The sequence below is a fragment of the Wyeomyia smithii genome, chromosome 2 (genome assembly GCF_029784165.1).
Source record: "Wyeomyia smithii strain HCP4-BCI-WySm-NY-G18 chromosome 2, ASM2978416v1, whole genome shotgun sequence".
NCBI lineage: Eukaryota > Metazoa > Arthropoda > Insecta > Diptera > Culicidae > Wyeomyia > Wyeomyia smithii.
The window spans coordinates 246,969,837-246,992,142 of record NC_073695.1 but is presented as its reverse complement, the minus strand read 5'-3'; the positions used below and the strand labels follow the sequence as shown (position 1 = coordinate 246,992,142).

At 40.5% G+C, this 22,306-nt stretch overlaps 5 protein-coding genes and 1 long non-coding RNA gene across 7 annotated transcripts; 3 read left to right on the top strand and 3 right to left on the bottom strand.

The window, feature by feature from the left end:
- Nucleotides 1-398: 398 nt before the first annotated feature.
- On the bottom strand, nucleotides 399-1,678 carry LOC129720533 (uncharacterized). The gene is made up of 2 exons (XM_055672013.1): nucleotides 1,399-1,678; nucleotides 399-1,353 (listed from the first exon to the last, which is right to left on the bottom strand). Exons 1-2 carry the CDS (start codon nucleotides 1,676-1,678, stop codon nucleotides 509-511), a joined length of 1,125 nt encoding a protein of 374 aa, XP_055527988.1. The 3' UTR covers nucleotides 399-508.
- A 427-nt stretch (nucleotides 1,679-2,105) lies between these two features.
- On the top strand, nucleotides 2,106-3,233 carry LOC129722104 (nuclear pore glycoprotein p62). The gene has a single exon (XM_055675339.1). The coding sequence runs from the start codon at nucleotides 2,224-2,226 to the stop codon at nucleotides 3,145-3,147; it is 924 nt and encodes a 307-aa protein (XP_055531314.1). The 5' UTR covers nucleotides 2,106-2,223; the 3' UTR covers nucleotides 3,148-3,233.
- Nucleotides 3,234-4,663: 1,430 nt separating this feature from the next.
- LOC129724072 (zinc finger protein 62-like) lies at nucleotides 4,664-10,575 on the top strand. 2 transcript variants are annotated; one of them, XM_055678679.1, is made up of 7 exons: nucleotides 4,664-6,773; nucleotides 6,852-7,130; nucleotides 7,442-8,172; nucleotides 8,233-9,140; nucleotides 9,208-9,342; nucleotides 9,414-9,492; nucleotides 9,633-10,575. In XM_055678679.1, exons 1-7 carry the CDS (start codon nucleotides 4,872-4,874, stop codon nucleotides 9,676-9,678), a joined length of 4,080 nt encoding a protein of 1,359 aa, XP_055534654.1. In that variant the 5' UTR covers nucleotides 4,664-4,871; the 3' UTR covers nucleotides 9,679-10,575. The 2 variants fall into 2 exon arrangements, with proteins under 2 accessions (XP_055534654.1, XP_055534653.1); XM_055678678.1 differs by having other exon boundaries at nucleotides 4,664-7,130.
- Nucleotides 10,576-11,748: 1,173 nt separating this feature from the next.
- LOC129722857 (uncharacterized) lies at nucleotides 11,749-17,927 on the top strand. Its single transcript, XM_055676661.1, has 2 exons — nucleotides 11,749-12,854; nucleotides 14,928-17,927. Exons 1-2 carry the CDS (start codon nucleotides 12,047-12,049, stop codon nucleotides 17,102-17,104), a joined length of 2,985 nt encoding a protein of 994 aa, XP_055532636.1. The 5' UTR covers nucleotides 11,749-12,046; the 3' UTR covers nucleotides 17,105-17,927.
- Nucleotides 17,355-20,995, bottom strand: LOC129722859 (uncharacterized). The gene is made up of 3 exons (XR_008727666.1): nucleotides 20,835-20,995; nucleotides 17,883-18,069; nucleotides 17,355-17,814 (listed from the first exon to the last, which is right to left on the bottom strand). It is a non-coding gene; the product is annotated as an uncharacterized LOC129722859 (long non-coding RNA).
- Nucleotides 18,668-20,893, bottom strand: LOC129722858 (cell division control protein 45 homolog). The gene is made up of 2 exons (XM_055676662.1): nucleotides 20,228-20,893; nucleotides 18,668-20,172 (listed from the first exon to the last, which is right to left on the bottom strand). Exons 1-2 carry the CDS (start codon nucleotides 20,567-20,569, stop codon nucleotides 18,829-18,831), a joined length of 1,686 nt encoding a protein of 561 aa, XP_055532637.1. The 5' UTR covers nucleotides 20,570-20,893; the 3' UTR covers nucleotides 18,668-18,828.
- Nucleotides 20,996-22,306: the final 1,311 nt, after the last annotated feature.

Below are 22,306 nucleotides of genomic sequence, written 5' to 3'. Positions count from 1 at the left end.
GATGGAGCGCGTATACATTGTGAAGAAATGATTATTTCTTATTTGCGCTCTTTGGGAATCTACACCGTATTTCTTCCGGCTTATTGCCCCTCTTTTAACCCTATTGAGGTCGTATTCGGAAATGTTAAACGGGCAATGAAGAAGGATAACCCGGAGAAAGGAAAGCGTGATTACAAACTGTGCATTGCAGAGACTTTTCAAGCATATTCCAGTATTGACGTGACGGCTTGGAAGATTGGAAGATTTGATCCCAGTTTGGGACTTGAACAGGATCTCATTCGACTCGGATTTGAAGACAACGCAGAAAAACAGCGTAATTTGTAATGTTTTTCTAGTAGCTTACTAGCTAGAATCGGTCATCATAACCAAATCAATAAAAACCATGATAAAACATTTAATTAAAAAAAACATCTCTGATATTACAAACAAGAGTCCTGAAATAGTTAACAATACCAATCAAATCAAAGTTAATTTATTCTACTCTAAATTCAACCATTTTCCTCCGTGTTCATAACATGTGGTCCACATCCTCTGCGTCTATAACTTTGCTAGCCAATGAAGCACTAAAGGAAGTTTCATCGACTAGCACCGCCTGCTCCGCCGCTGATATGAATGATTCTCCCATTGCAGCTCGCGATTCCATCAACTCGATTTGGTTCTTCAGAAGTTTCATTCCTTTGTTGACATTCGATAGCATGCCTTCCAGCTGGTCATAACTACGCCTAATCACCAACACATCGTCCTGGTAACCTTGATTAACACTGTGGGCCATAGAAAAATTCCTGGCAACAGATTGTAAACGTGGCTGCTCCTTCGTTTGAAACAGTTTGATTAAATGAGCAGGGGGTGCTTCGTGAATCATCGTTTCTTGAACGTGCGACTCCGACACTAAAATTACATTGGCCCACATCATCCACGCAATATGATGGGCTTCCCAATAATGACCATGTATATCACGTAGCTTTTTAGCAAGAGCATCTATTGTGGAGTTGGATGCAGCACCGGATTTGTCAGCTGAGCCTTTTCCCAGCAAAAGTTCCTGAACAGATTGAAAAACAGCTTTGTTGTTCACAGATGTTGAATAAACATGAAGTAACAAGTGTATTTTCTTAGTTCTCCAGTTTTGGAGAATTGTCTCTGTTAGTTGATCAGGACGGAGGGTTCTGTGGCTGGTTTTATCGTTAAAAAGGGCAAATTTCACAAAATCTTCTTCTTCCGGGCCTATCTTTTCACTCCAAACTGGTTTTCCAATGCCACTTTCATCGCACTTAAACAAAACTTCCCGTTTAAGGAATTTCTGTGACAGCTGCCAGCAGTTTTTGATGAATTCTATAACAGAATTACCAGCGACACCTCATCTTCCTACCTCTTTTCCCGAACTGTGTCCCTTGAAATTACGTGTGGCCACTAACGGCCAGCAACCATAAAGGCCAGAAGGTAATTTGTCTTGGGCGAATCCTTCACGCAGCGGCTCGTTCTCTTCCTCATCCGATTCTGATTCCAAAAACTCCGGATCGTAGTCGACGATAGTTGAAACCAGAGGATCGTTAGTTATCTCTTCTGCCTCTCCAAGGTAATGTTCATCGAGAAACAAAATTTTCTTGGAAACGGAAGTGGAGCGGCTGCTGGGTCCAGCTGCTGCTTCCTCATTTTCCAACCGTTGTTTTTTCGAGCTCATTTTTCTGAAAAAAAAACAACTGCCGCTTGTAAATTTATAGTACAACACATTTTGTTGTATACTAACTGTTATAAACTAAGTAAAGTGCAGCAATCAACACTCATTTACAAAAAAATTTATTACCTTTAAAAACAGCACGACTAGCCCGGTTAATGCCATCGGAGAAACGTCAAACAACTTTGTGTGCAATATGCAAACAGCGCATGTGTGTGTGACACGCGGAAAAAAATCACGCTAATAATTCTCGCGGTGGCGTCTAAAGAGGTGGAATTTGCGCAATAAAAATCATACTAAATATCACACACACACGCTTAGCCCTAACGCGCCAAGTATAATAGCTGACAGGATTACCATCCCCGTGGTTACGACAAATAGCTATACCATGCCAGTCCCTTGAATTCAGCGAAAATCGAGACGAAATATCGATATGGATTGCCCAATGCATCGATCAACATTCAAAGTGTCAAAGTGATTTGAAGTTCCGCGCGTCTTAAATATTAAAAATATCAAAGTTTTCGCTGTCGTTTCGTTCTTAATCACGAACAATGAGCTTCAATCCAGTCACCACCGCTAGCACCGGATTTGCCTTTGGTGGTACTCCTTTTGGTACTGGAACTACGACTTCTGCAGGCGTTGCAACAACAGCTTCTGCCACTCCAGCAACATCCACTGCAGCAACATTGACTTTCGGATCGGGTTTGTCTGCTACTTCGACGCAAGTGACAACTGCTACAGTTGCGCCAACCGCGACGACAACCACTAGCCAGCAGCAGCAGCAACTCGCAATTGGCAGCTTTACAACCCCGGTAAAACCAGCAGATACTGCACCACCGGCAGCAAATCTCACAACAACCACCCAAACCACTCAGTCATCAGCTATATCTGGCTCGCAGCTTAACTATTGCCAACTAGAAGAGTTTATTAATAAGTGGACCCTAGAACTAGAAGAACAAGAAAAACTGTTCACCAACCAAGCAACTCAGGTCAATGCGTGGGATAAATTGTTATTATCTAACGGTGAAAAGATTGTAGCGCTCAATGAGTCCGTCGAAAAAGTTAAAGCTGAGCAGGACACAATGGAACAGGAGTTGGAATTCATTACTGCACAGCTCACTGAATTAGAGGAATGTATTATGCCCCTGGAGGACGAACTTTCCAAGATCGTGCAGGTTGACATAGAACGAGGTCAAACTTACTCGATGGCTGAAACACTGGATTCGCAGCTAAAGCAGATGTCAGAGGATTTAAAAGAGGTTATCGAACATCTAAATGAGTCCAACAAGTATTCCGATCCAAGTGATCCTCTGGTTCAAATTGGCAAGATACTGAATGCGCATATGAACTCACTGCAGTGGATCGAATCCTCTACTTCAAGTATAACGAATCGGTTGGAGGACATCGGTAAAATGCACGATACTCTGCGGAAGGACAACGAACGCTCCTTCCGATTGACTTACTATGACAATTAGTTTGTAGGTTTACTTCTTGTAAGATAAACTCTTCGTCTGAATTCCTATGTTTGGGTTTAATAAAAAGCCTAATGTTTAGTTTCAAATCTTGTTTCCATTCTGACATAGGGAATTATTTACAGCCACACGATGAGAAATAATTTCACGTGGAAGTAAACTTCAAAGTGTAATTTTTGCTCATAGTATCTTCGGAGAAGCCTCCAAGATAAATTTTACACGATATTATTCCTTATCACATGATTGAGTTTGCAACAGCAGCATGCTGCAGCAGTATTGCTAGTAAAATTCAATAGTCAGCCGTTCGTCAGACATTCAATCAGTTTGGGGTGAATAATTTTTTCTACAAGCATTGTAGCGCCTTACGGTCTTCAGAAGAGTTTTTCCCAGGAAAATTTCCTACAAATATCATGTATCGATATATTTTTAGGAGCCTGCTGGACATCTCTTTAAAAAAACTTCAAACTTTAAAAATCGGGTGCAAAAATATAGTTCCACCGATCGATCTGAAAAATTACACGGTTGTTTTAGGACCCATAAGAAACACGAAAAGTGCATGGGAGCTAGAATTTATTTTTTGTCCCACCCTAATGACTAATCTTTATAGTTAGAAAATGATTGTTTTTTTTTTTTTTTTTTTTTGAGTCCATAGCGTTGCCACCAAGTTTTTAATAAAATCTGGCAATACGAAAATAAAAAGTTTGGTAAAAATCTGGCACTCATTTCCGGATCAAATTGCCGACAAAATTTAAAGTGAAGACCTTTTTTTGCTCGCCGAGTGTAGGTAAGTAAAGGCCGACCTCGTCCATCTCACAACGATGACCTTTTTGCGGGACGACGCGGATACAATCTGGCAAAAATCTGTCTCATTTTCAAATATCTGGCAGATTCAGAGGTTTATCTGTTTGTCTGGCGCGCAAATGGAAATCTGGCAAAATCCAGATTTATCTGGCATACTGGCAACGTTGGTCCATATGTAGAAGGCAATCAAAATGCAAATATCTGCCAATTTTGTGTTGAAATTTATTGAAATGTGTACATTGACAGTTCGCCTATATACCAACTGTCATTGTAGCGATTTAGAGCGAATTTTTATTCTTCATTTAAAAATCGAAGGTTAATGATATAAAGTTTTTAAAAAAAAATACGTTTTTCTCAGAAAATTACTCTTCCAGATGATATATAAAAATCGGAAATCCGTGAATGGCTGAACAACCCAATTCAATAATGGCGTTGGTCCAAAATTCTGTATGTATTACGAGTGACAGTGTGCCAAAAAAAATCGTCAGTGTTGCGTATGTCTTTTGCATGTGGTCTTTGCAGTCAACTTGAAATTGAAGATCATTTTTAACATAGATAAAACGGAAAGAGTTTTAAGAGTGTTTCACACTCAATCTTGCGCCAGTTGTGAATTACAATAATTTCTTGTAGCTAAGACACACTTAACTCTGCCTGTGAAGTGAAGTGTCGCTGATGCTCTTTTTTTTCTTTTTTGACAATTATGTGGTTTCTTCTTCTTAATTACAGCGGTTTTGATTCTTCCTCAGAAAAAAGCTGCAAGAGTGCCACCGCTGGTGTAGTTGTCATCGCCCAGTTCGAAGTTTTGTAAAATTGGCTTGTTTTCTCACATCCGGTTTGTTTTTCGTCCCATACATGGTTCCGTGAGTGTTTCCGGCAGGTGTTGAAAGTGAGTTTCGCATCACACAGTCGCAGACAGTTTGTCGAGAATGGAAAATCGCGAACCGATAATATCCGCCAGCTCCACCATCCCTGCCATCGCTGCTAGCAGTAGCAGCACTAATAATGCAACAAACATGCCAGAGGCTACTGGGAACGGTAACAGCAACGGAGAAACTTCATTAGAACCCAGAGGAGGCACCGTTCTGCCAGTGATAAATACATTGTGCAGAATATGCATGTACGACACCCGCACAGAGGGAGGAAGATTATTAGAATCTCTTTCCCGCACGATGATCGAATCAAAAACTTTGTACTCTATGCTTGTTACTGTATGTTCGCCACTGGCCCAGACCAATAACGAGGGAATGCCGGATAAAATATGTTCATGGTGCAAAGCTAGGCTCGTGCAAGCGTATAAATTATATGAGACGTGTATCAAGAGTGACGACAAAATCCGGAAGCTACTACAAATGCAGGCCGGAGGAGTACTTATAAAACAAGAGATCATTGACGATGAAGACGACGACGACTTCCCGAATGCGGAAATGTTCTGCGACGCTCAGGTTAAGCGAGAAGATCATTACGATCAAGATTATCTGTTTGACGAACATTTTTATGAAGCGGCTTTATCGAATCTTAGAATTCAATCAGTTCACAACGGACCGGAAGTGCTGGTGCAGCTCCAGGAGCACAACTATCCAGCAGATTTTGGGGCAATTTTATCAAAACCTATTTTCGAATGTGAGAAATTCGTTAAAGTAACCCCAAAAGGTCACGTCTGCTTGCTTTGTGGCAAAGATTTCAAGTATTTCAGTTACTTTAAACAACACGCATTAGCCCAACATGATCCGGAAAAACCGCACAAGTGTGAGAAATGCAAGTATACGTTTAAGAGTGAACAGCGATTGTTTATTCATATGCGTACGCACATTGAAGCTGAAATACAACCTGTCACTGCAACAGAGCAAGCAAAATTTCAGGACTTGTCGCCAGAAGATGAACCGGAACCAGATCAGGATCAGCTTGATGATTCAATCGCTGAAGAGGACAGTCCAGATTTGAGCATATCCATTAATCCGGACACAGGAGAAAAGGTGTATACATGTTTAATTTGTCAGAAACAATTGTCCACATTTCCGTTGTACAACCGCCATCGAACGGTTCACACTGTCCGGGGACGACCTTTCGAATGTGATATTTGTCACTACCGGTTTGCAATGAAATTTAGCTACAATGCTCATATGCAACGCCATGAACAGGGCAAAGATCCAGCTCAGCCAGCCACTTTCAAATGTTTGGAATGCGATGAAGTCTTTTTCAGGAGAAAATTATTAAACCTGCATGTAGCCACCGAACATGAAAGAACTCTGGTGCCACTCAATAAAACCGCTCCTGCTGCAATTCTAACAAGTAATATCTCTGACGGTCGGCATGGCCACTCTTGTCCATTGTGTCCGGAAACGTTCAATCGAGAATCAGTGCTAAATAATCACATGAAAATGCACGAACTCGAAGCTGCCCAACTGAAACATTCGGAAGTTTGTTTTGTGTGCACCGTCTGTGGTTTGGAATGTGAAACACGTAAAATTTTCGAAAGCCACATAACAACTCATGGTGACGTTCAACTACCGACTGCTGTCGGACAATCCCAGGCGGAGGCCGATCTCAGCGATGAAGAACATAACACCCAAAACGGTGAGGACTCTACCGCTGCCTCCAGTGCTAAGCCGGACATGAAAATAGGGGCAAAGTGCGATCTTTGCTCCAAAACATTCCCGTATGCGTGCAACCTAAAGCAACACAAAGTTATCCACCACTCCGAACTGAAACCACACGAATGCTCTATCTGCTTTTATCGCTTCGAATATGAGGGTACTCTGCTCCGGCATATGCAAAAACATTCCAAGCCGGAGTCTAGCGTTCCTTCAGTCACCGCACAGGTCCCAGCCGTGAGTGAAGATACCATTGTCGCTCCACCGGGAGCTACGCTTATTTACAAGTGCAAATTGTGCTCCGCTCGCTTTCAGAAACAGAAATCGATGACTTGGCATCTGAAGACGCACCGGTCGATTGTGGCCAGTGAAGGTAATGCCTCTGTCATACATCAGCTGGAGCAAAGTCTTCTGCAAGCGGCAGCATCTACCTCGCAGCTACCGAGAACGTCATCTCCGGGCAACTGTTCAAGCCCGTCACCGGCGGTTCGTGCCAAGTCCCCGAGTTCGCACACATCACCGACATCCACAGACAAACCGTCGGCGGCGGCCAGCAGCACTCCAAAGATGTACAAATGCGGTTACTGTCCGCAGGTGAGTTCCAAAGAGATCGAGATCAGGAGAGTTGTTTGTTCTGCTTGTTAAGTTAACATGATTTTGATTTTCATAGTTATTGCTACCTGTTTTTTTGCAAGAGTTATCTAAATAAATTATCCGCAACAAACATTTTAGAATAATTTAAAATTAAACAAAAAAAATTTTAATATTTCAAACATTCTAACACATTAATATAACAAAACAATTGTAAAATATCTAGCGAATTCTAGATAAAACAAAACCAATTGTTGTTATTTGGTATGACAGCGGTAAAATCAACGAGCTAATTTGTTTCAATACTTTATCAGAACCTAGATTCGGAGGATGCCTACTTCCAGCATCTTAAGGGTCACCGCGTTCGACCAAACGATTCCCTTCCAACGGAAGGCGAAAGTCCACCGGCGAAGAAAAAACGTTCTTGGATTCGTTCTGGAGACCATCATCGGTGCAATCTGTGCCTGAAACAGTTTACCTTTCGCAGTCAACTCCAACAGCACATCTCCCTTCATCACCAGCCGGGAAAACCGTACGAATGCCAGAAGTGTCATTACAGTTTCGTGCATAAGTTGAATCTCAAACGGCACGAGTTGACCCATTTGGAGGAGGAAAGACTGGCCAGCGAGGATGATCCGACGATTCAGTTGCTGGAGGATGAGGGCTTCAATGCTGAGCTGGAGGACATGGTCGAACCGGTGCTGGAAGAAAAGACTTCAGCTGACGAAGGTAACGATCCTCCGTCATCTGGTGAAGGAGGAACAACACCTTCAACTGCAGCGGCAGGACCACCAAAGAAAAACAAATGCGTCGTCTGTGCCACCGTATTCCAGCGGGAGGATCAACTTATTGAGCACCTGAAGACACACATCGAGCGCATTAAGGTGACCAAGCAAGAAACACAAACCGCAAAAAAAATACTCTCCGATGATAACGACCGAAAATGCAAGCTGTGCATGAAGGTATTCAAGTTCTCCTGCCAGCTGAAGCAGCACGTGCAGATGCATCACGCCAAAGAGAAGCCTTTCGAATGTAACATCTGCAAGTAAGATACCAAACTTTTTTTCCATTTGATTTTAGAAAAAAAAAATTATATTTTTCACAGATATCGGTTTGAATTCAAAGGCCACATGATCCGTCATAAAGCTATAAACCACGCTGATGAAGTGGCAGCGGAGGAAGCGGAAATGGATGAATTGCCATCAAAAATCACCACACCGACTGTGAACCCAGATGGTTCTGAAGTGTACCAGTGTCCGGTTTGTCCGATGCATTTCGTGAAGCAGCGTTCGCTCACGTGGCACCTCAAAACTCACTCCACACGACGATCCCGACATGGTGACGATGGAGGACCTTCCACATCCGGTGGAGAAGTCATGCAATGTCGCTTTTGTTCACGAACTTTCCATGATGTGTACGAACTGAAGGCCCATATGGTTACACACATTGGCAGCGGGGCTGGCGGCTCGACATCACTGGCCACTATGCCTGAGGCAGAACATTCGCTTTTCGGTTCCGGACTGGACATGATGCTTCAAGATTTTCCTGATACTATGGAAAATCACGGCACTGATCCATTGTTCGACGAGTCCAACTTGGAGTTGGTACTGGAGGATGGATTCGATAGTGACGATCTCTCGTTTAATATGAATTACCATGAAACGCCGCCTCTTCCACCAGCCAAAAGAAGTCTTCCAGCCAGTGAAAACTCGATTTACGACGTAGCAGAACCTGGTGCGTCAACAACACCGGCGAAAGGAAAAATTGTCTGCGAGTTGTGCAAGAAAGATTTCTTGTACTCGTGTAATTTGAAACAGCACATGCAACTTCATCACGCCAAGGACAAACCATTCGAATGTAAAATTTGCTTCTACCGGTTTGAGTATAGTGGCCACCTGGTGCGCCATATTCGACAGAATCACGACAAAAGTCAAGCTGATGAGGCAGCTGGCGATACCACAGTGGAGAAAAACTTTGTTTGCACTTTCTGTTCGGAGCTCTTTGAACAAAAATGTAGGTTAAATAAGTCTCTCCCCATGAGTTCCAGTTTGTATAATAATTTGTACCATGCTATTTACAGCCCAGTTAAACACACATCTGCACATCTATCACAAAGGAGAGAAACAATTCAAATGCGACTTCTGTCCGGCCTCCTTCGCCTACAAAAAGGCATTCGATTCTCACCGGGAAGAGTGCAGATTAAACAAGCGATTAGGTAACTCGAATGTTAAGGATATGTCTTTTAAACAGAAAAAAATATGTGATGCAAATTATTTGTTGTTACAGACTCAGCCACGGGAACCTCGGCATCATCCAGTAAGACTTCTGGTGTAACCAGCTTCTCGTGTAATTTATGTAAGAAGGTGTAAGTATTTATTTTTTTCTTCTCATTATTACAAGTCTTACACACATTTTGTCGGTTGATCAGTAAAATCTATACTCCGTTCTTGATTTCATGTATATTTCACGAGTAATATATTTTAAATACATTTTTCATCATTGCAGCTTCAGTTCCGCTCAGAAGGTGGATAACCATGTTTGCTTTCAATAGAATGGACCCTGGTTGCGTGATGGATGGGAATGACATAAACAATTTAATAGGTGAATTACGAGCAAAAAAGAAAGGCAGAAAACGTGCCAGGGACGTTACAAGTTGAACATTGCATCTAACTCATTAACTATATTTATCGCATAAAAACTTCTGCTCCAGTGTTGGAAGGAACTGTTTATTTCCTAGCTGAGAGGTCGAACTTTCCGCAACTGGCGTTGGTTTGATTTAGATTCATCAAGTTAAGTTAATAGGTCGTAGCGGAGCATAGAAAATCATTTTAGGCAGAAAATACCCGTCTAGATTAAGAGCCATATTAGTGTTTGGAGAACACTATTTCATTATACAGTCTTTTAGTAAAGTTTATATATTGTTTCATATCATCGCACATAAGTTAATCGGCAATACTTCCACGTACTAAGTATAAGTCATTTTCCTCTATTTCATTTCATTCACTTCTAACATTGTTTTCTTTTTTTTTCTACCCTCATTTGAACTCGTCACATGTAGAGTATTAATTTTTTAACTTAAGCATACCGAAGTAAATACAGTAACACATTGAATTTAAGCTATTTATATTGTCGAAACTCTTTGCTCTACTCATTGGACAATTTGATTAAAGCGTTCGCTAGGATAATTTTTCGTTTCCAGCAGTGTCTTTATAACAATACATATTTTATAAGTTTTAAAACTGCATTGTTTCACCAATATTTTAAATTGAGTTACTGGTTCGACACGTGGGTAGTGAATTGGAATGCATTAAAATAAGAATACCACAACTATAAATAATCCAACATTAGCTTAGCAGTAGTCGTTAACAATTGCACTTTGACTTGACAAAATAACTGCGAACAACAAAAAACTTAACTATATGACCATATATAAAATAAATCACTGTAACATATTGCATTTTATATTATACCGAATTCGTCTAATACTTATATAATTCTTCATCATGATGTGCCTCTAACATACATATGTCTGTTCTGTTTCAAATAATATTTAACGGCTATTTTGAATTCTGATCGTCACGTCTTGAACCTGATGGGTATGATTTCAGAATAGCAGTTTCGATCACCTTTCTCCTTGTTAGGATATAGAATAAAGGAACGAAGCTCTATTGAGAATTTCTACTATTATTCGTCAACACAAAGCGATTTTTTTTAAATGTACGGGTACGAGTTGAGTTCGGGTTTGATGAAAAAAAAATTGAGCTCGGTGTTTCCCGAAAAAGATAGGGTTCAAGTTTAAAAACCTGAAACCTAATTATCTCAAATAAGCATAATAATGTCTAATATGGTGCAAATGTAAAAATCACTAACATTTTGATGCCGTTAAGGGTTTAAACGCAGGATTTAAAGCTTTGGGTCAGCCTCAAATTCGTATGAAATATCAAACCTGAATTTACCATAATACTATTATTGTATGAACGTCAAAACAGTGACTTTTTAAGTGTCAAATAATCAAACATGCATCGGAACCTATATTTTAAATTACTTAAGTGAAAAAAATCTTCATTTGGTTAAACGTTTTGACTAACATGTTGACGCATCAATATCAAATCGAATTCGGTATACTGGGAAAATGTTAGCAAATTTTATAAATTTTTAAGAAAACTACATCCTAATAGCGCACTAAGCAATTTTTCTATAAAGCTTTTTGTGGGATTTGAGAAAAAGACGGCGGCGCGGAGGATGGTATAGCAATAACGTTTGCAAAACAATTAAAAGGTACAGTTTTCCGTGCATAGCATGATCATTGGTCTGTTTGGCAAAACAATTTCGTTACGTCTTTTTTGAAAGTTCGTCAAGATTTATTTATACATCGATTTCCCATGCAGCAAACGTGATAGTGACACAATAGTCGATCGTAAACTGTCAAACGTGCTGCCAAAATGCGCTGAACTTTCATTTTGAGATTTTAGTTTTTTTTATTTACTCTTCTCGCACATTCACGCATTATCATCTTTCTCCCTTTGACTACTGCCAGACAGTTGAGTAGTAATACACTGATCTCATTCTTTCTGTAGTATGAGTAGATGGGACAGACAGCAGCAACACGGACAACGGTGGTGGTATAGCCAGTCTAGCTAGTAGCAAGCAAACGAGAAAGGCAACCTGTTGCGTGTGTGACGCCGTGTCGTATTTTCTTTTGTGCTTGAAATATTTTGGTTAATATTTTGGGTTCGCTGTTTTTTATTTAATTTCGGTGTGTAACTGTTTAAAACTTTAGTTTTCGGTGGCTAGTTTGTGATGTTTTCGGCGACGAGTTTATTCGACAGGTATAGAAACCATACGTCAGTAAAGTTTGCCTCAAACAAGACTGGTAATTGTAAGTTGTGATTCGGCACTACTGTGCAAGCTGCAGGGAGATGAGCGTAATGGCGACGAAGATGAAAGCATCAACAGCCGATTTCCTGTCCGGTGAGGGAATAGATTTGAGTCCACAGAAAAAAATCTCGACAGCGAACATAATCGGCCAGGAACAGGATGATTTGGATCTGTTGTTGAGTGAAATCACTGTACAATTCGATGACGAAGTTCAAACATTATACGTAGGCCCTGTAGAGATTGTTGACGATGACGAAAGTAATGGCGGTGTAGTCGACAGTAAAATCAACAACCGGAAAACTGGCTCTCAGCAAACGATTTTGCTGCCACAGAAAGAAACAACACAATCCAAACAGCAAGATGCTCAAAATCCGCTTCCAACGGAGGTTTTGCCGACCGTTGCAGCGACCGAATGTGTGAATGACGTCATCAAAGAGGACGCAAATATCGGTATTCCAGCAAATGCTAAGGGGGATAGTGCCGTAATAACCATAGAACAACATCCACCCTCGCCAACGTCGCCGTCTGTGGGCGATGAGCTTACAGCTTCAGATACTGGGAAATCCCCTGAAAAGACAACGACGATAGATGCAGCAAACACCACAAAAGACGCTAATGTCGGCGCGTCAGCGGTAGCGACTGAGAATATCACTAAACTAGACGTAGAACAACAAGAGCAGTTGCAACATCAGCCAGCTTTGCCAGGGGTTGGGAATGGTGGGGTTTCCCCCAGAGGGGGGACAACGATGGTTGATTCAGCAAACGACGACCGTCCCCATCATTTGACAGTAGCTCCTGTTGTTATTGATCCAAAAAATGGAGGAGAACTGCAGACGGTTGCTAGCGCAGGTAAGAATAAATTTTTTAAGTTTCATTTTCTTTCAATCGGCATCTTTCTACATTGTTATAATACAAGCCACAACTAAATTTCCATGGGTTTCTCGAGTGTTTTGGTTTAACTCTTGTCAAAACCTGAAACGGAGCGCGCAAGACGAATTACATAAACACTACCGGGCAATTGTTAGGTGTAAAAAAATGAAATCTTGGGTAGTTTTATTCTAATCAAAATGTTCTGTGTGAATCCAGTTTACATGCGGTGTCAGCTCGCAGCTAAAGCTTTAAAGCGAGGATGACCGACCACAGCAAGATGAAAAAGAAAAACAACACCACAAAATGAGCCGTGCGAAAGAATTTATTTCAAGATGGAGTCGCTTGGTGATTTTTTACGTTCCATCTCTCTATTCCACTCTTCGCTTGTGTGTCGTACCATTAGTAGGAACGCTTGCGTTCGGGTCGAATTCCGTTTCTCTTTGTGGCATTTACCTTGTATACCTAAGCAGTTAGAAAAATAAGCGACAATGTCCGTGCAGGTAACCAATTACCTGAAGTTTGTTTTGTGCACACCTTCGGAAATAAAATTAAAAAAAAAAACACTGAATTTAAGTCTATGTAAGCGGTTAGGCACCACTCGTCTCCTTTACGTTTGCAGTTTCTGTTATGGCAACAAATTGTTAATCGGTTGCGCTCTGCCCATAATTCAAAAATTGGCTAATATGCCATAGGCATCAAATCGAGAAAAACGCATTTGAAAGTTTTTTGTCGGTACAACATATTTTGACTGTTCATGACAACTTTTTTATTGAGTATATCACCCTTAATATATGCTGGAACCTTGCCGTTGAGTTGAAACAGAGAAATCTGTAGAAAAATTCCATCCGCCACGTATTTTTAACCCAGTAGCCGTTTTTTCAATTATAAACGAAAGGTCAGTTGACAAAACGGTGTGCAATTTGGCTTATATCCATACGATGTGAATTATATCGTACTCGTTGGTGATGAAAATGGTTTTAAATTTAATAAAACGACACGGAAGCACAAGTGAGGATGAAAAGGACGACGAGACAATTGTTACGTGCAGCAATATAATAATATAACGAAAATATTATTATTCATGGTAATCTCACAATCCACTTTCCTATTTTTTCTCATCAAATCCAAAATGAAATCTGAATCTTCTTTTTATTGATATTACTCCTAATCAAAGAGCTAAATATCATTTTTTTTTTAATGTAAAGATTTATGACAGAAGGAAACAGTCACATGTTTTGATCATTGGGTTTCGCAGTACAACAAATGAATTCTTGTAGCATCAAATATTCTTCGTGAAAAAGTCAAATTTGATGCAAGGGCCTTACGATCGCTCACCTGTCGCCAGTAACCACCGAGCTACAACACACTTTCGAAAGTTAGAAGAAACACAGTTCAGTAATAATACACTGGTTCATGAATATGCCAGTAATCTATTTGTTATAGCCAGCAAATTCTTTTTTGAAGTTTGAATAAACGTTCCTAACTTCCTAGTTCTCAAGTTGAGAATTTCAACAAGTCTTCATATTCTGATACCTAGTTATAATAGTAATAAAAGAGGGACAATCAAAGTCAGCAGTATGTGTTGTATTCTGATCTGGGTGATCTGCTCTTGTTTATCTTTTGAATTGAACCCGACGGCAGGATTAGTGTATAATGCCTTGCATAATGCCTAATCTGTGTTACCCTGCTGAATTTTTTTTATCGTTTCCAAGAAAAAATCCTACAACATTGCATTTGCAGACCTAAAAACGTCCCCTACATAAAACGAACGCATGAACGAAGTTTGCTTAGAGAAACTGAAGACTAGAGAAATGACAAGGCACTTACCATTCTTAGCAAGTGTTTTTATTTCGATGTTTGCAAATGATTCTAGAAAGCTAACCTGAGAATGATATTAGTTTGTCATGCGGACAGACACATTTTCCCAGGAATTTATTAGATCGATACGTTATGTTGTTTTTTTTTTTTATCGAAGCGTTAGAAGACGTCCGTTCTTCAATCTGTATAAAGTCAAAAATTAGACATAATAATATTACGTTCTTTTCTTTACAGATGTAAAAAAGACAAATCGATCTAAAGCACATACGCCGCCAATTGCTAGCAGCATTTCGACGCGTGTGACAAGATCATCCGCCTCTCCGGTGAAAATTCCTGCTGCCAAGCCGACGGCAGTCATATCCCCAAGCACTAAGCGCAAAGTGTCGCCCGATCAGTCGTTGCAGAAATCGCCTGCTAAACGTTCGAAAGCACCAACTACTATCAAGGAAGAAATAAAGCAACTTTCGCCAGTTCTACCACTAGGGGCGCAGAAGGACTTGCAACCGGAAGATAAATTGCCACTGATTGATTCGGTCGTGTGCGAGACAACACCGACACTGAAACAAAAAGAATACGTTGAAAAGGAAGAAAGTCCAGAGACAGAAGTTAAAAATTACGCGGAAGCCGAAGAAGAAGAAGAACAAACCCGCGAAGGAGAACTGATCATTCCAGATGTAATAGCACCGGTAGAAGAAGGCGAACAGCAGCTTCTCGAATATAACGTACCATACGAAAAGGATTCGTCTCCTGCCGGTAGCGACAGCGGCATTGAGAACGAGGCAACTGACAATAGCAAAACAGTACCAATATCAGTTCCGGTGCTTGCGCCGGATGCGAATGAATTGGACTCAGTAAACATTCCAGAAGGTTCTACGGAACCAGCAGCAGAAGCTAGTGAAGCGTTAAAAACAGTAACAAACGATAATACTCATTTGGAATCGGCTCTAAGCAGAACTGAAAAGCAAACGAAAAACCCTATTCGCGTAATAAAATGTTCGAAATGTTTTATGACCTTTAAGCGCGATCTGTGGTATAAAAAGCATCTAATGAATTACCACGGGATAGATTTGAGTAACATTGCTCATTTCCTTTCCAATTTACAAACCTTAGATGAGGATATCCGTGATGACACGGATGAACAGGGTGTTGATGAAGAGTTTCAGTTAGCCGAGCAAACTCTAGAAGCACAGAGTATAAACAACAAAAAGACTGAGACTAATACGGAAGCGAATTCACGTCAAAACAATGCAGCAGAGGAACCCAAAGGGACAGCGGAGAAACGTCTGCGACTGGATGTCCCTTCAACGCCAAGTCCGGCAACTTTGCAGATGTATCCCGAAGTAAAGCTCTCCACTAGCAATGGCAAAAGTAGACAATCGCGTCGCCGCAAGGAAAAACTGGTACCAAGAAATACCGATGCCGGTATGAAGATTAAACACGAGTATCACGCAGCGATGACAGCACAAGAAGAATCTACCAGTGGTTCTTCCCAGTCGTCACAACCGTCGCTAAATGATATATTTGTTGTTACATATCTGGAGCGGGCCTTTCTGGATGGGGCCGAAGGCACCGCAGGGCCACCTGTTGCAAACAAGGAGAATTCGTCTAAATCCTCTAAAATGCTCGACCCATTGGCAGTGGATATGACTCCTTTTGAGCGAGCCAAAATTGTGGAAGCAGGAACAGAAGGAAACCCGATTTTCTCGTGTAGCATCTGTAGCATGGAGTTCACTGAACTTGCGGCAACTCAGGAACACGTAAACTACACACATAAAGACGTTAAGCGACGCAGTTGTCCTCATTGTGGTCGTACGTTTACCCAGACAGGGGACCTAACGCGTCATGTTCGAATTCACACTGGTATCCGACCGTTCAAATGTCCTTTCGAAGATTGCAAGTATGCTTTTATTTCGTCTGGCGATCTACACAAACATGTCCGCCGACATAATCAGCACATTAATCCGATTCCTAAGCCTCATGTTTGCTTAGAATGTGGCAAAGATTTTGAGCGCGGGTATGACCTCAAAAGACACAGTTCGATGCACGCCAAAGACGACCCCAACCATGTGGGATTCAATTGTGAATTATGTGGCAAAACATTTGCCCGCAAGGATCAGTACCGCGCTCACACATATCGGCACATTGGCTACAAACCGCACAAATGTACACACTGCTATAAAAGCTTCTCCGATGCGAGCAACTACGCGAAACATTTGAAGGTACACGACATGGATGGGATCGTCCTAATCTGTCATCATTGTGCGAAACCCTTCAAAAACAAAATGGCAATATCGAAGCACGTATTCCACTGCAAATACAAAAAATCCGAAAGAGACATTACTTCAGTGAAACGAGAAATCGCAGTTAATACCCTCAAACTCAAGAGCCACGATTCGGACGGTACTCAATAGCTTCGGTATATGTTTATCGCAAAAGAACATTGAAAACAGCGGCAGCAGAACATAGCAATGTAAGTTCGCGTCTTCATTCAAAGACACCGATTCCCACTTCCCCGCCCAACTAGTTTTTAGAAGCAGGAGCTACTACTTAATAATTTCTAGAACTACTTTGCTATATTACGGTATGTAAAACTACAAGTTTTCAACCGCAAATTTACTCTTAATTTATGCGCTAATGTCCTAATTAACAGTCACACAATAAGTTTCTAGTTTAACCAACACTATTTGAGTTGTACGATTCGGTTGTCTGCATTTATGACTGAAAAAATACAACAGGTCTTATCTAATAAAGATATTTATTACATTACACAAGTGGAAATATGATATGATATAATACGTTCAGCAATAATAATGCAAGTAAACAAGTGGATATTGCGCCATGTTTCTGTAGAAACAAATATACTAGAATCTGTATCTTTACGGTGGGAGTGAACTTTTAAAACAGAGCACGAATTCGATTGAGTTAAAACCCCCTTTTCATTACATTTTATTCGCTAGTTGTATCGTTGAATAAATTCGGTATAGATTTTCTCATTAAAATTTCCTGTTTTCCTTTGGTTGAGAAATTTTCTGTTCGTAACACACCATGCCTGAACGATGTGCTACGGGTGTATAATTCACCAGGAAAAGTTTAGAGTAAAAAACGGTTCCATAGGAATTTTCTGGAAGAAAAAAAAGACATGACAAAGAAGTGATTCAAACAGTATTTCGAAGAACTAAAATTTGATACCAATATAATAATCATCGAACCACTTAAATGATGTCCCTAATTGAACGTTGGCTAACTTTTTTGTTGTGATGACACAATTCCAGGCTGTAATATCTCATAGGACTGGAGGATCAAATACTTGACAGTACGGTTAGTCCAGGGCAGGTCCGGGGTATCTGCCATAAACCAACAAGTTGCATCAGGTAACCTAACGGAAATCAAAAATATTGAACGAAACTTCACTAATTTTCTTAGCTATGGAGTCTTCGGATATTGTTCTAACCACCAATTGGGCGCAAAATGTTTGTACCTGCGGCTCCGTCTCCCTTTTTTTATTTTCATTGACATCTACAGCAAAAACAGATCGTTTAACGCAGTGGTTCCCAACCAGGAGCCTCTTGGTAAATTCAACGGGTAACTAAAATTTGTTTCCAGATATCTCTGTGAAACCAGTTCTTTGACTCTTCTGCGTATTAAGACCAAGGCATGAAACAAATTAGACTTGGAGGACGATATGAGACTTAAAAATGCAGCACCGTATTACAAAACCTGTGTCTGAAATTCTTTTGGAGACCGCTAAGCGCTCTGAAGCATCGAGCTGAGCAAGAACTTTATGACTAGTGCTTAGATTTGAAAAAAGACACAATATCAGAGCTTGCAAGTTTGTATAAAATTTGGTTAATAAGGTTACTAATTTCTGTTTTATATTGGTATCAATCCTGGGATTCTCCCCATCCATGAAATTGTTTAGTACTACGATAGTTTGTAAAAGATTGGCAAATTTCTCTATTAAATTGACTGGTCAATTTATTGTATGTAAACTTATATTTTGCATTGTGTGAGTCGTATGTGTTCTTCTATTGATAAATATTTGAAGTCAGAAGTAAAAATTAAGTGAAACAGTAAAACTACCCTAAATGTTACTACGTTCAGCCTACATGTACAATTGGCACCGGAGCAGTGGCACCTAAACTAACAGCACAGTCAGGGCGTCCATAAACTTCGTGCAGTCTGAGTGCCGGATCTGAATAACGGATGTCTCGAAAAAATCCTGCGAGATAACGGCTCCACTCTTTTTAGCGGCCTGCTCGAAAGCTTTTCCAAAGAAGTTCTTATTATCCTCGCACACAGGAGGCGTTCCAACAAGTAGCGAAAAGCCACGGGCCAAATCGATTGGAGCCACCGCTATTAGTGGCAGCTCTGGAGCACGTCGATTTCGTGATACTGCGACATGTCCCCGCTGCAAAAAGCGTGCCAGCATCAGCAGGCCATACGGGCAAGAAAAATACGGGATTTCCTCCTGAAGAATGAAGTAAAGAAATGGACCCGCTGAATATACCGCGTGCATTTCTAACGAGCTTTGAACCTGCTTGAAAATTGCAGATAACAATGCTTTGCCCATCTCAATCCCTTCATCTAAAATTTCTTTGTTACTCCGTGACAAGGCATCCATCGATTTTAAAAAACAAGACTCTGGAGTACGATCTGCTCTCACTGATTCCAAAATGGCTAACATCGAGTAAGCATAATCAGCAGCCGAGTATTTGTTTCGATAACCGTATTGTAGGATGAAAGAACCATACACTATATCTGTCAGGCCATATTTATCGGAGAATTTCTCCATTTTATCGTAGAATTCTTTCCTCAATATCAGATCCATTGCATTAAAAGTTTGTTTCGCCTGAACTAGTGGCAGGCCCATATCCACCAGCAGTTCATGCATAACTTTTTCGCCTTTGTATGTCCAAAGTTTCAGCTTACAAGCTGGATAAATAGAATACTTGAGAGAATCTAGAATGCTCCAATGGCGATATAGTGCCAAATGGAGATCGTGTTCAAAATTAATCTTCACTGACGTTTGGATTGTCTGGTCACTGGCTTTATTAGTCAGTCGAGATACATGCGACTGGACCCGATCCGTAGCCAACGTGTATGTCGAGCTTTCAATCTTTCCCAGCAGTAACTGCTCGGTCAATCCAACTATGGCCCACCACAGCAGATCTATGGAGTCCTTCGACAGATGCCAAGCTAGTTCAAATATCATTAAAGCTGAACTACTGCTGTAATAGCTAAACTGCGTGTAATCGAACATAATTTTGTTGCGTTTTTCCTCCCATTCTCGTCGTTGTCGCCGCTTCAAAAGGTGTTGCTCAAGTTTCTGAATTCGATTTTGTTCCCGACGTTCACCTCCTTCTTCTTCTTCATCACTATTAGATTGATCTTCATCATCGCTCTCCGATTCCGAATCTTGAAAGATATCATCAAATTCCGGTATTCCTTCTTCCGTTTTCATTTCGCCAAGGATTCGAACCTGTACATAAATTATACCCTTATTAAGGAATTTATAACGATATCAGAACACATACCTGCGAATCGCTGTAGATATTGCAAATGTGATACGGTCGATGAGAGTCACAGATGAAAAATACAACGTCTTCCTCTGGTTGTAGAACGTCGACGATATCGAGGCATCCGCCACAATTAATCAGCAACACCAGTTTAACATCCTCTTTGTGTTCATTGTACGCCCGTACTACACCGCTGATCCCCATGATGGGTACAATCGAGTAAAGCATATTATCATATTTGAACAAGGCCTGTAGAATCTTACTTGCACAAATGCCATCAATATCGTAGTTGACAATTACAAGAATACGCTTGCCTATTAGCCGTTGATAAAATTCAGCTCTCAAGTCTTCTACAAACATGTTTCCTGCTACAGCTGATCAGAGCTGAATAAGCCTATTGTTCGACATACACAAGTCGATTACACAAAATTGTACATCAACGTATACACACACTCATTTACACCGGCCCGCCACAAATAAACAGAAATAAACAATAATCTAACATTTATACTTAATATTCAAACACAGTCTGCCGCTTGTCCACTAGAGCAGCTTGATATAACATAATAACCGATTGTTAAGATAAATTATAAACTTTTATTCCAACGATAGGCTTCCTATTTACCATATTGTATTGATCGTGACGATTCCGATTGCGGTATTCGCGCGCCTAAAATCTCCTCTTTGCGCGGTGTAACATCATCGATCATGTCATTTGTCACTTTTCGCGTGAAAACATTTTTAACGCACTACTATCAACTAGGTAGCGCTGTACGCATTATAATGCTGTGGCATGATTACTGTTTACGTTACAACGATTTAGTAGAAACTAATGTCGAATTCGTTTTTACGGCAGGACTATACTGCCGGTACCCGCATAACTGTCCCATACTGATTTCGATCACTTTTGAGTTATCATCGGGAATCGACTCAATTGTTATCATATTGTCTGGGAAAAAATTAAAATTGATACTTTTGTATGGAAAAACATGGAAAAAATACCAAGTTGTTTTTGTCCCATATTGAAAGTACCCGCATTACAGTCCACTGCATAGTGGTACAAACTGCAAACATATAATTTTGCTCCAGATTGGTGTATATCGGATTATTTTAGGCATATAGAAGTATGTCATTTAATTAACTAAACTAATGTTGTTTTTCTGTAGTACAATCTACGTTGCCAGTGATACTGCCGGTTGCTCGTTGAATTTATATGTGATGGGACAAAATATGCGAGTACATTTGAAATGTACCCGCGTATTTTGTCTTTTTTTCAAGTTATATAACGTAAAACCGATTCCATCCATGGTTTTTTGTTCTCAACGATAAACTTGTGGTGCCATGAAACTGTTATGATCATTGGTTCTGGATGTAAGTGCTGCAAATCCGAAAATTCATGGATAATATTAAATCGCCGTTTTCTCAACATGTTGTTTTTCATAATGGGACAGTTATCCGGGTACCGGCAGTATAGAGATAAGTGACTTTTCACCTACGCACACTAGTGAGCGTGTACACCCATGTGAAGTTGCTTTTGTTCCCTCCACACTGTAAATCATCGCATCCCGTTGCTTCGACTTTTATCACTTTTTTCTCATTTTTGGTCGATTATGTTCAGCAGCTTTTTCAGATTTCGGATCACGAATGAAAACATTTATTCAGAAACAAGTTTAAAACACATAATGAGTGTTCAACTGAATATTTGTCCAGCTTCTAAAAACATAGCATTGCAAACAAAATAGCTATGTGTAAATATTTTTCTCAACTAATGGCACTAACACATTCGTACGTAAAAAGGTCTATACCATCCCGGATTACACTTTGCAGCTGAAAAAAACGAACACTTTCCGAGCAGTTGCAGTGGTGTTCGTATAAAGCCTTCAGTACACTCTTTGTATAAGGAACCATTCAAATATTACATAACGCGGAATTTGGCTATTTTCAATACCCACCCACCCCCATGTAACGCAATTTTACATGTTTGCCACATGCAATATAACGCTCCGCTGAATACCCCCCACCCCCTAGAGCGTTATGTATTATTTGAATAATCCCTAATGGTCAAATCTAAGACAAGACGCGACAGCTGGTCACTGT

Excerpts from the sequence above, each read along its gene's own strand:
- LOC129720533 (XM_055672013.1), bottom strand. The coding sequence starts at position 1,678 with ATGAGCTCGAAAAAACAACGGTTGGAAAATGAGGAAGCAGCAGCTGGA. Across the intron at positions 1,354-1,398 it reads CTGGCCGTTAGTGGCCACAC|GTGTCGCTGGTAATTCTGTT; the intron begins GTAATTTCAAGG and ends TAGGAAGATGAG.
- LOC129722104 (XM_055675339.1), top strand. The coding sequence starts at position 2,224 with ATGAGCTTCAATCCAGTCACCACCGCTAGCACCGGATTTGCCTTTGGT.
- LOC129724072 (XM_055678678.1), top strand. The coding sequence starts at position 4,872 with ATGGAAAATCGCGAACCGATAATATCCGCCAGCTCCACCATCCCTGCC. Across the intron at positions 8,173-8,232 it reads TTCGAATGTAACATCTGCAA|ATATCGGTTTGAATTCAAAG; the intron begins GTAAGATACCAA and ends TATTTTTCACAG. Across the intron at positions 9,141-9,207 it reads GGAGCTCTTTGAACAAAAAT|CCCAGTTAAACACACATCTG; the intron begins GTAGGTTAAATA and ends TGCTATTTACAG.
- LOC129722857 (XM_055676661.1), top strand. The coding sequence starts at position 12,047 with ATGAGCGTAATGGCGACGAAGATGAAAGCATCAACAGCCGATTTCCTG. Across the intron at positions 12,855-14,927 it reads GCAGACGGTTGCTAGCGCAG|ATGTAAAAAAGACAAATCGA; the intron begins GTAAGAATAAAT and ends TTTTCTTTACAG.
- LOC129722858 (XM_055676662.1), bottom strand. The coding sequence starts at position 20,569 with ATGTTTGTAGAAGACTTGAGAGCTGAATTTTATCAACGGCTAATAGGC. Across the intron at positions 20,173-20,227 it reads ATATCTACAGCGATTCGCAG|GTTCGAATCCTTGGCGAAAT; the intron begins GTATGTGTTCTG and ends ATTTATGTACAG.